This window comes from Glandiceps talaboti, chromosome 15 (assembly GCF_964340395.1).
Source record: "Glandiceps talaboti chromosome 15, keGlaTala1.1, whole genome shotgun sequence".
In the NCBI taxonomy this organism is placed as follows: domain Eukaryota; kingdom Metazoa; phylum Hemichordata; class Enteropneusta; family Spengelidae; genus Glandiceps; species Glandiceps talaboti.
The window spans coordinates 6,449,422-6,461,838 of NC_135563.1; the positions used below are offsets into that span (position 1 = coordinate 6,449,422).

General features: G+C 34.5%; 2 protein-coding genes across 2 annotated transcripts in view; one reads left to right on the plus strand and one right to left on the minus strand.

The window, feature by feature from the left end:
* LOC144446126 (cilia- and flagella-associated protein 43-like) overlaps nt 1-5,719 on the plus strand; it is a 33,740-nt gene extending 28,021 nt beyond the window's left edge. The window contains exons 29-35 of the mRNA XM_078135839.1: nt 151-263; nt 1,440-1,599; nt 2,021-2,094; nt 2,777-2,867; nt 3,713-3,793; nt 4,426-4,579; nt 5,171-5,719. Coding sequence (XP_077991965.1) covers nt 151-263; nt 1,440-1,599; nt 2,021-2,094; nt 2,777-2,867; nt 3,713-3,793; nt 4,426-4,579; nt 5,171-5,340 — 843 coding nt within the window. The 3' untranslated portion in view covers nt 5,341-5,719. The remainder of the gene's footprint in view (nt 1-150; nt 264-1,439; nt 1,600-2,020; nt 2,095-2,776; nt 2,868-3,712; nt 3,794-4,425; nt 4,580-5,170) is intronic.
* A 601-nt stretch (nt 5,720-6,320) lies between these two features.
* The window catches only part of LOC144446107 (U5 small nuclear ribonucleoprotein 200 kDa helicase-like), a 35,925-nt gene continuing 29,828 nt past the window's right edge, over nt 6,321-12,417 (minus strand). The window contains exons 35-40 of the mRNA XM_078135816.1: nt 11,787-12,073; nt 10,848-10,991; nt 10,139-10,315; nt 9,035-9,195; nt 8,529-8,610; nt 6,321-8,161 (exon numbers count right to left, since the gene is read on the minus strand). Coding sequence (XP_077991942.1) covers nt 7,913-8,161; nt 8,529-8,610; nt 9,035-9,195; nt 10,139-10,315; nt 10,848-10,991; nt 11,787-12,073 — 1,100 coding nt within the window. The 3' untranslated portion in view covers nt 6,321-7,912. The remainder of the gene's footprint in view (nt 8,162-8,528; nt 8,611-9,034; nt 9,196-10,138; nt 10,316-10,847; nt 10,992-11,786; nt 12,074-12,417) is intronic.

Below are 12,417 nucleotides of genomic sequence, written 5' to 3' on the forward strand. Positions count from 1 at the left end.
GCAATCACAACCTCGGTCTGCGAAACCCATATCCAGGCTGTAACGATTAATGAGATTATGGGCCATATTTGCAAGTCTCTTTATCAATCAGAATATGAGATTGATGACAAATGACTTATATTAACATCATTTTTCTTTGCTTACATTAAGGTGAAACAAAAAGCTCTGGTGATGGCAGACATGAATGCATTCCTACAGAAAAGACAAGAAGAAGAGGAAAACATGAAAGTAGACATTGATGAGTTGACAGATAGTCTTAACCAGTATGTACAAGATTTATACATGACAAATCATTGTCAATTTCTATTCATCCTTTTTCACTACTATGCAAAAAATGCTATCGGCAAACTAAAATAGACACAAGTATTGTTGTTGGGGTTGATTACACAAGTGGATGATAGCAGCACCTTGGTTATGTAGATATCATCACCCAGTAATCAAAATAGTGTAAACATTGAATGAGGTTGAATGTGCAGCACTTGAGGAAAACTCGCTGTCAATAATGCCACCCTACTGTGAGTGTACATTATTGCATGTCCATTGATAGTTTATATCAACTTGTTTACAATGATAGGTTGTTCTCTACATCCTTCCATGTTTTCAAAATTGTTCCTCTCCTTTCATTTGTAATTAGTCTGTGTCTGCGCTTGGAGTTCTTCAGAGAACATTGTAAATTTGCTTTATTATTATTATTATAGGTTTAGTTTACGTCTTTGTTAGCTTGCTGATAGTTCATCTACCATTGCTGTATTTTGTTTTATAGTTTAATTTACATTCCTACAATTCTATACACAAATCTAACATTATCACCTTGTATTTTAATCTTGATTGACAATAAATTCTAAGGCGAGCCTTTCCTTCATCGCAAATGACACACACATCCACTCAATCTATAAAAAAAAATCACAGATTTGATTTTTGGTCTTCAGTTTTTCAGTTTGGTTATTGAGCCTTCAGTTTACTAAGATAGATACAAACTAAAATTATTATCACAACATATTGATACAACAGTGATAAGCTATTGAATGGACATTGGTTTAATAATAGTCTCAGTAGGGTGGCATCTGCAGAGTGCTATTGACAGGTCCATGAACTTACAGTTCACTGTTTTGGGACTTCCAATGTTTACACTATGCTGATCACAGGGTGATTAGAATTACACAACATAGGAACCGCTATCACCCACTTGTGTAATCTACCACATTGAAGAACAGTAGATTTAGATAGTTTGCATCTATCATAGTAAACCGAAAGCTCGATTACTAGAGTCATATATTTGAAAATTGATGCAATGAGTAAAGTGTAAAAAGAATTCAAGATTGAACAGATCATGTCAAAAACAAGAACACTTTTGTAATTCCTTACCACGTTACAGTCCATTTGAAAGTAAAAATTGACAGTTGTGTTTCTAAACTACAAATATTTGCTATTTTGTGCAGTTTGCAGGAAGAAAAGCTTCGCTTCATGTGTAACCTTGAGATCCAGTTCTTACTCAAACAAGGTCAAGTTGAGGTAGACCCAGGACCTTTTATCTATGATCATTTGGATAGTATCCTAATACATCGTGGTGTTGTGGAAGATCTCAATGCAACTATCAGGGTGAGTTTCCATATTTGGTCAGATATCTATATAAGGGTGCAATGAAAATCTTTCATTACCATGTTTGGGCATGATTGACATTCATCCAAAGTTTCCATATTTGGTCAGTTATCCATAAAAGGATATATTAAACTTTCTTAGTACCATATTTGGACATGATTCATTCATCCAAAGTTTCCATATTTGGTCAGTTATCCATAAAAGGATATATTAAACTTCCTTAGTACCATATTTATGCATGATTGACATTGAGAGAAAAAGGACAAACTTAACCATGTCGGTAAAACATTAAAAATTATGATGTTGCATACATGTAAAGAGTATTTTAAAATGATGAAAGATAATTGAAAGACTACTAAATCTGTTTTGAATGATATTTGAGATATTGACAATAACCATCTTTTCAAATTGTTGTTGACAGCAACTGGGTGAACAGAAGATAACAGCTATGACAGAAAGTAAAGACTTTAGGAAAGGTATCCATGTATTGGAATGGTAAGTCAAAATGTACAATTATATCACTATGACATATATACTATAGTAAGACAGACCCATGAGAAAACGTGCAACATAATTTGATAAACTGAGAGCTTTCAACAGCAAAATGTCACTTTTTTAGACAGTCAGACACAAATTAAAACTATTGTTGTTGTATGTGGTAGACTACACTATCTGTAAGCAGTACCTTGGTTATAATTACCTTATCAAGATAGTGTAAACACTGGAAAATCCCCAAAAATGTACATGTACACTGGTATTTCATGGAAGTCCAAAACGTTGCATGTTGCTTCCAAGGACATTTCATAGTGAAAGTTAGAAACGCATTTTAATGTGTCGCCTCTTGCAAAAAACTTACTATCAGGGATGTCGCTCAACTTTGAGTGTAATTATATCAACATCCATTGGGAGTTTATATGGATAGTGTTTTTTTGCATGATTCATTAGCCATTGTCATACCTGTGTCTGTATTGTGTGTTATTTCTAAGGCATGGTGTATGATATACCGCAAAGAGCAGATAGCTGATAAATGAACCATGTACTAAACTGTACTAGACTGTCTTGCAACTCAAGACTATCAGTTATGGAAAACTGAATCCTCACACAGCCTGCAAGTCAAGCTTTATGTTAAAGATTATCGCCAATAAAAATGTTAATTTTTGAAATGATTTGTTTTCAGGGAGCACAAGAAAAATTTGATGCAAATTGAAGACCTAATGAACAAAGCTCGTGACATCCAGTCATTGAAAGTGTCTAGAGAGTTACAAAAAGTAAGTATTAATTAATATGTATGGTATATAATAGAATAGAAATTAGAATTCCCAGGAGTTTCAAATTTTGTGCAGCTGCCATTTGACTCAAGTACCAGAGGTCATCAGTTTTAAGATTTATAAAACATTGTCTCATCTGAACCTCGTTACTTAGTTAACACAGAGTTGACAGTAAAGGCCAGATAGGCCTAAAGTCAAAATGAATCTATTAAAGTGGCCATATGGATGAGAATTTGGTATTTATTTTGGATTTTTATTTGATAAAACAGCTTCACCATGTTTTTCTACTTGAAAAAATAATGTGAAATAACATATACCAAGTCCATGTTCACATCTCAATAAATGGCAAAACATTAAACAATGTGTAAAATGTTTGTTATTGTACGTACAATAACAAACTTTTTACATTTTGTGCATCTTTTTGCAATGTATTGAGTTATGAACATGGACTTGGTATATGTTATTTTGCATTATTTTTTCAAGTAGAAAAACATGGTGAAGCTGTTTTATCAAATAAAAATCCAAAATAAATACCGAATTCTCATGCATATGGCCACTTTAACAATATGTGCAATTTAACATTTGGCGTAATTTCCAACTTTGTTTTTTGTGTTCATTTGATATAGCAAAATGTGTCCACTCAACTTTATTGACCACCTGTGTCACTGTACAGAATGTTTCCAAAATATTACTAATACTAGTATATTTTAGTTTGTTTTGGTTTCGTAGTGCTGAATACCAAATATTTGTACTGCTGTATCTAAAGTAATTGTTACAGTATCAATGTCATGCTGGTGTATTTTAAAGAATTCCCTTCTAAATTCATTGTCAATTTGTCTTTACAGTACTTGAATGATGCAGACCATGAATCTAAGAAGCAGCAAGAGATTGGTAAACTTGAAGAAACTCTGGATCTTCAAGACAGGGTAGGTGTTTGTTTTACAAATATCAACTTGTATGTCAGACTGTGTGAGTAGGATTTGGTGCTGGAACTAACATCATGTGAATCAGATATGCTCTAAAATGGTTATACGTACATTACCATATTTGGTGTTGATGACACATTGTTTTTAGTACACATCTTGTTACATCAAAGTGTTGTCCTTTCTTGAATGCATAGTATTTTTACATACAGAGTTTTTTTTTTACATTTGTACATCATCAGTGAATGTTGATTGTCTAACTGACAACTACAAAATGTACATTACATACACTGTATTAGATACGTATGTCATTGTACTCTCAGTGGCCTATACTTTCAGTGGCCTGTGAGAAGGATAGGCCAGTGTGTGAGGGCACCCTGATACAGTGTATCTTATAGACTACTACATGTACATACTGTCCTTTTGTCTTGAATGTACACTGAATATATCATCACTATCAAAACAACAGCGATTAACTCAGAATATGAAATACTGCTCATATCTATTGCTATTAGTTGTTGTGGTTTGTATTTGCAATGGGCACACAGAAGCAACTTATTAACGTTGTTGTGAAGAGTAGCATAAATCAGATGGTATTGTTCACACATATTCTTGGTTTTTTTACTCATTTTCAGCATCATGAGAAGAACATGGGAGAACGTAAAGACATCATAGGTCAACTACGTCAGACAATTAGAAAGAAGGAAAGAGACAACCATAAACTGATGAGAGAGTTACAGGAACTGAATGTCACTGTAGCAGAGAGGAAACACATTAATTCTGTCAATGGTAAATATCTACTGCTTAAATTACCGTAACAAATCATGTGCGTGATGTCTTTATCGAAAGTGACCACACAAACTATGAGAATGACTATTTACATTTTGATAACTACCTGAGTCCAATTTACACCAATGTGCTCCTCCCATGAGAAACACACAGCATCCTGTTAACATTGCATCATAACTACACATGCATATACATAGGCCACTGCTTCCATAACATGGGGCATGTATCTTGGTGTTTTAAACTTCACCTACAACAATGCAGTGCCAGTGTCATAATGTAGTATAACAAAGTATTGGATTAGGACCGTGATAGCAAAGGTCAAAGCAGTTGGTAAATGCTGATTGTGAACAAACTAAAATTGAAAGAAGAAAAAATGAAAATACTCACAGGAACATCTAGGATGAACATTGCCATTGGCGTAGGTAAACATTCTAATGAACTTATAAAATACAAAAGAGTCTCCCAAGCAAATTCGGTAAAAGACTCCTTAACTGCGAGATCAAAATTGTGAGTTACTAATCTTCTTTGTTTGTCTGTGTTCGATATGAAATCTTCAGTCTTAAACTAAAGAATACATTGTTATCTTTACAGCTGACAAACATGCCGATTCTGGAGCTGAGAAGAGAATGCATGATATTGTACAAAGACGTAAACTGGTAGACCTAGCCAAGGCACAGGCACAAGAAGTGGCTGTACTCAGAGCTGAAGTAGAAAGACTTCGCATGAGAACCTTCCCAGCATTAGTGCAAGTTGAACACTAAAACTGAACCGAAACTGAACTTACTTAAAGGACTTGTATCATACAGTGAATCCTTCCGTCCCATAAATATCAACTATGAACTGTTTATAAAGATTCAACATGACCCTGATACATTTACTAATATTGGACTTTGTTTGGTTTGATACTAGAATTCTTGGACATCACTGGATATTGCATCAACAATATGAACCAATATATCTTTCCTGGTGTGACTTCTTGTATCTTTAGTGTAGTGTTTTAATATACCTGTAATTTCTTATGATTGTATATAAATAGTCATTTGTATCGATTGTGCAGTTTGTATATGGCATTTACTGCATTTACTATAATGTGTATACTGACATGAGTCAAACAAGCTGTATTATTGTAATAAAATAACTTCACCATTAACATTTTCTGTGTGCTGTCTTATATATTGGTTCAACAAATCTGTAGCATGCCCACATTTATGATATGCATCCAAGTTTAAGGTAAATTGGGATTATAGGGGAATGTGTATGTCACTGAAGGATATGGTCAATAGGCCTGATTAGAAAGACAAAAGATTTTTATAGTTTGGCCACTAGGAGTGCTATTCAGAAGCACTAAGATGCGAGTCTATTAGAAAGACAAAAGATTGTTATAGTTTTACCTCTAGGAGTGCTGTTAAGACAGCTTTTGGACCAGCTGGGTGGTGGGACTGATTATTGAATAATCTCTTATAATTTCCCCGTTTCAGAGTAAAATTGGAGGCATTCTCAACCAGTCAAACTACTCTGTCAACTTTGTTTCACATAATTTTCATGATCTCTTGACGGCTGTGATTTTTAGGCTTCCTAAAGGGTGCCCTCTTGTGACACTTCTTTTGAAACAGACTCCCAACGTGGTATCAAACTGAATATGAATCTTCAATGATGTATTTCATGGAAGTGTGTTCAGCATGTATAGCGTGACTATTATACTACACACTGCAATAAACAGACAAACACGTTTAATTTCCAGGATATTTCTATGATATTTATTCATTAAAGAATCTCTTAACCAAGGACAATATACATTTTAGTAAAGTGAATTCCTTATATAAGAACTTCCCATACATGTAATTTGAAAACTACACCAGCATGGCGCACTCAATCTGACTCTTGCCATAATACAAATCGCTGTGGAAATGACTGCATTTGATATTTGAAGTAATAACATCTATCTCAAAACACAAAAAGTTAATTTGAGTAGAAAATACAATAAACATAAAAAATAAGTATTCAATAAGGCAAACAAAATGTTGATTATTGTTGTCTCCCAAAAGTTTGTGTTTTATTCATTGTAAACAGTGGCTGCTGAAGTCAACAACATTAAAAGAAACAATTCACTTTTGACTCAATACGGTAACACATAAAATGTGGGTAGAATAGAATTAACAAAGACTCAACAATAGACATTTTATGTGATGCTTACTTCAATTTCACAGTATTTTCTACACAGTAAAAGAAGAACGCCAATATAAGGTTTATGTGATGCTTGCTTCAATTTCACAGTATTTTCTACACAGTAAAAGAAAGCCAATATAAGGTTTATGTGATGCTTACTTCAATTTCACAGTACTTTCTACACCATAGTAAAAGAAGAAATGCTAGAATGAATGCGATCTATCCTTTCTTTGTGAAACTTGGTGAAATTAAAAAAAAAGTCAAACATCTCTAGTTCGAAATATATCAATCTATTTACACATAAACTTTGACAAACACACATGCCAAGTTTAGTAACAAATTTTCCATCTTAGTGAGACAATGACATAATGAATCCCAGTAAATCAAAGTATTTAGTCATTCTGCTAGGCACCACAAAATGGAATCACTTAGCTGTTTCAAATTGAACACAACATATGCTTTGATTGTTTATAAAACTGCAGCAATGTACACCAATGTTTCTTATATTCAAGCAAATAAAATCCCTTGTATTATGAATTTAATAAGCGTGTATCATGAACTTTCCAAGTGTTGATACACTATGTACAATGTTGATCAGTCATAGAATAAAACTACACAACGAACAGCATAATACAGAATGTATTTGCTATCTTGTATAGATAGAGGACCAGTGTGCCCTCCTAGCCAATTTGACGTGCCACTGACGCACACAGTTTCTACTGATGCACCAATATTCAGTGTTGCCATATCTATTACTATGTGGTGACTCACAAGAAATGCCAATTTTTCTCATTTTGACTCACAACAACAAAATGTGGCTATCATTAGAGGGCACACTGAAGAGGACTATGAACTGTCAAAACATGACAATTATAAACAGTGACAATCCATGTGTTTTGCCTTTGAAGGCATGTTATGACACTTGTAGAATGTTACTACAGTACCACATTGCAAGTTTGTGGGGGTGGGATGGGGGGGGGGGGGATTCCTTAAAGTTTATCTTTTAAGTCTTTTTTTTTTCTTGAGTATGGTGGCTAGATATTCCATAAATGTTCAATCAGATATGCTGTGTTGTGTCATGTGTTGACAACAGGAGATGGTGTTCAAGCAAAATGTTCCTCTCTGATAAAACTGATACATTTAGCAATGTCACTCTCATACACTCTTTTACTCTTCATCAGAACTGTCTTCATCACTACTGTCTGCTTCTCTGATATGAACGGTGAATTTGTACTCCTGATCACATCCCATGTAGGAATCACTCATGTAGAAGAGTGTGTAACTATGACTACCAGGTGATGGAGCTAAGAAGTCTAGCTTGACCTTGGCTTTCTGTTGTAACGTCAGACGTTTGATAGAGATGAGACTGTTTGACTTGGTGTCACCGATCACTACCCACCAACCTTCTTCACGTTTCTGTTAGAAATGATACAAAACAACAATGTGTGATTAGATGCCCAGTTACTGCTTTGAACATGAAGGTCAAAGGTCAAAGGTCAAGGTATGACTGAAAAGATCAACACTGTAAACATAAGGTGCATACTTTCAATGAATCTGTATGTACACAACTTATAGTTTAATTAACAAATAAGGTATTTGACCTGAAAGATGAAGGTCAAAGGTGAATGTCATAATAATATGGATGTAGACACTTGAATGGAGTTTTTTTCATATTCAACTTCTTGAGTTGTGGACATAATGCACACGTTTACCTCAAATATGGCAACCATTCAGCCAAATGGTCAAGGGCATGAAATAAAATGACATGCATATGAAATCTTACCTGTGGAAAGAGTGGTGCAATAACAGGACCAGTAATTTCATCTTCTCTCTCCAAAGTAACAATGATATTAACAGCTTGACTACTGTAAACACAAAGTACAATAACTATGTCAGCAATCTAGATTTGATAAGTCAGTTTATCAGTGACAAGGGGGAAGTCTAGGTCTGTATGAAATTACTGAATGTTACACCCATGGTATAAGTTTATCTATTGGAACTATATGAAGTAATCATTCTTACTACAGTGGTATCATTTGACTGTTGTTCAGAAAGGATGGCAGAAAGAAGGGTATATCTCCTTACAGTCAGACTAAAAGGCAGACACACAGTGCTCAGTCACAGACAGACAAACAAACAGACAGACATATACATTTGTACACATACATAATACACGCATACACACATAAAATATACATACATCAGCACACGCATGCATGCATATACATACATACATACATACACACACACACACACACACACACACACAGAAAGTGTAACAGTTCATACCTCTTAAGATTGTCATTGTCTTGTACTTCATAGGTCAATTCAATATTAGGATAGCGATTACAGAATCTAGCTACATCAGCCATTTGTATGTCAGACAATTGTAGAAGACCATTTCTATCATCATCTTCCATTTCCATGATGTCAAAAATACTCTCAATCCCCTGTGAAGTACAGATAACAGAAAAAAACATTCATTTTAGATTCATACATACGTCATTTAGATTAAGCCTAAAAAAAAATTTGTGTGGTTCCGATTACGCTCAATTTTAGAATAGCTGGGGTAGGGAGATTTTTTATTTTATTTTATTATATTTTTTTTCATGTGTGAGTGTCTAGGTAGTTATGTTTTCTGTTGTTTTCCATGGTCTCTGTGTTATTGGTTTCTTCTCATCAGATGTACAGCCATTACAGATTGAAAGAACAGATTTATATTGTCTTTTTAAGTTGATGTCAGTTTCCACATCTACTATTTCTAACAGGATTTCACAATTTTGGCAATTTTATTTTATTTTTTCTTAAAATACATAAAAAAGGTTTAGGCTCAGCAGTGAAAAAACTAGGTGGGGGTCAGGTAACTGGAACCAAACAATTTTTTTATTAGGCCTTATAAAATTAAAATATTACCTGTCTGTATGTCTGTACATATATATGATATGTTAATGTTGACTAGTAGTTGATTTCCAAATGTTTTTTCTATAGTCAAACTAAGTCTAGAATACATTGCCTCTATCACTGTTCACATGTTCAAGCTAACATGAAATTGGTCATAAATGCTATTACAATCAAATCATCACCATGGCAACAGTTTATAACTATGATAATAATTTGACAAATCAGTTGTTTTTTCTACTTCATCTTTTGGTGAAATTTCATCTGTACACACATTCAGTCTATGTTCATAAATCTAACTTCATTTTGCACCAAAATATCCAAGTATTTGGCATAAATTGTCTGAAGTCACGCATGTGTCATGACTTCAGTAAAACACTGAGAAAGCCATGGAGGATTCCTGGAGAAAGCATTGGTGAGTTTCTAGTATTTCTTGGTGCAAAAATGATTTAAAATTTATGAACATCTGAGTTTTGTTTTAAAAAGACACTTTACCTTGTCTGTGCATCGTTTCACCACATCCTGAGTGAAATATGGCAACTGTTTGAGATAAGAGTCCTTGTTCCACATTGCCTGTGTTACCATCTGAGCTAACTCCATGGCTGACAACGCTGGTGATAACCAACCATTACTACTTAGTACATCAACACAGGCCTGGATCAAACGCAGTGCCTATTAAACAGTGAAAATATCAGACAGATAAGAAACAAATAATGGCTAGTCTCATATCTACATTGACAGTTCTGTTAATGGAGTGACTCGCTAGGTAAGAGTATACACATAATCTTAAGTTTTCAAAAGGGATTTTGAGAAATTTCATAGATTTTTCATTTCTATCCGCTAATGGAGATAATTATGAACCCAAAATTGTTTGGGGTTCACTGCATGTCTCCATCTCATGAGGTATCCAGTAGTACCAGTACCTAAATGCCAAAATATGCATCCAGTGAACTTCAAGTTTACAGTTTTGACTATTCTCACAACTAACATAACACTTCATTGAATCTTCACCGTCAACCACCTTCATCCAGTCCTAATCTGCTAGTACGCCCTCTAGTGGCCATGAGTGAAATAAGGCTAGAGTTTCTAGTCTAAATCTCTTGGTAATGTTTTTGGTAATGTTTTCGGGTCTCTTCTTGTATTAAATTGATTAAAAACAATATTCAGCTCATTACAACTTTCTATTTAGTTCAAGTTACATTACCTTGTTGAGGATTTCTTCTGTATCTGATTGCAACTCAGCAGACAACTGCATTCTAGACAAGTGAGCTTGTAACAGTAGATTGGTCTTCACATGTGGATCATTGTACTTGGCATTACTTAGTTTGTTTGGCAGTCGGTTAGCAATCTGTTCAGGAAAGTGATAAAGACAATAGGTTAATAGAAACATAGACAGGTACTAAGCATTTCAAATCAACAGAATGCTAAGATAATGTGGTCATATCTAAGGCAAGGATGATTTCCTGGCTGTAACAGTGTAGTGTGTTTCATCCTGTGAATCAGTGAAAACAATAAATTAACATATCAATATAGTATAAGACTTTATCTGTTTTAAGACTGGGCCAGTACTATGATCTCACTTTTCACATCATTTGAATATGGATTAAATTATGAGAAAAAATCCCAGTAGTTTCTAAGGTACACCATGGCGGGGCGCCCTCACACATCAGCCAACCCCTTTCACTAACTAGAGAGCAGGCCGGTAAGGGTGGAGTGACACGACATATCTTACAGTCTAGGAACACAATTGTTCAGCTGAGCTTTAGAAAAAGTTGGTCCGAACAAAAACAACCGATGCAATCCATATGGCTCCACTGATAAGATAACATTAATACCTGGGACTGAAACCCTGACCTTTAAATGTAGAACAATTTTGTCTGAATGGTTGATAAACACATATTGATGTAATAAAACTTTACCTGTTTTAGGACTGTGCCATTACTACGATTTCACTTTAAAATGGCCATATGAATGGGGATTGGGTATTTATTTTGGAATTTTACTTAAATTTAATTTCATCATGTCTTCCTACTTGAAAAATCATTGTGAAACAAAATAGACCAAGTCTGTGTTTGTAACTCAAAACATTGCAAAGAGCTCAAAAAATGTGGAAAAATAAATCTTGATGCAGTCAAACTTTTACCTGTTTTAACACAGTATCTTCATGATGTCTGATTGGAATATTAGCATATTCAGCAGCTGATGAGATAATCTCTATCAATCCCTTAATCTTGGTTTTAGCATTCAAAGACATACTAAACAACTCTATTGTTGTATAGTTGATGTAGTAGTAGGCAGCTATCATTCCTAAGTTCAACGGACTCACGTCCATTTCATCTTCAATGCTGATACACTTGGACTGTTCAAGATCAGTCAGTGTGTTCTCTACCAGCTCTGATAAATGGTCTGATAAGTGACGATGTGTCACGCCTGTAAATGTAATAAAGGGTAGTCGTTTTAGTTGGTGTCAATTTCAATACAGTGTCATTTTCACAGTACAGTCTTAGGTGATGATGTGTCATGCCTGCAATTGTAACAAACATGGTTCGGTTATTTTATAACGAGTGACACGCACGGAAGTAAAACACTTTCTCTATGTTTATAGCATTCATATCAAGTGTAAAAGTATACTGTTTCAATAGGTTTATTTACAAGCCAAGCAAGTGACCTTTCTAATCTGGTCAATTAGCAAATAAAACCGAGTATACTTTTACACTTTATATGAATGCTATAAACGATTGTGGTACATACAGAAAATGCTTTACTTTGGTGTG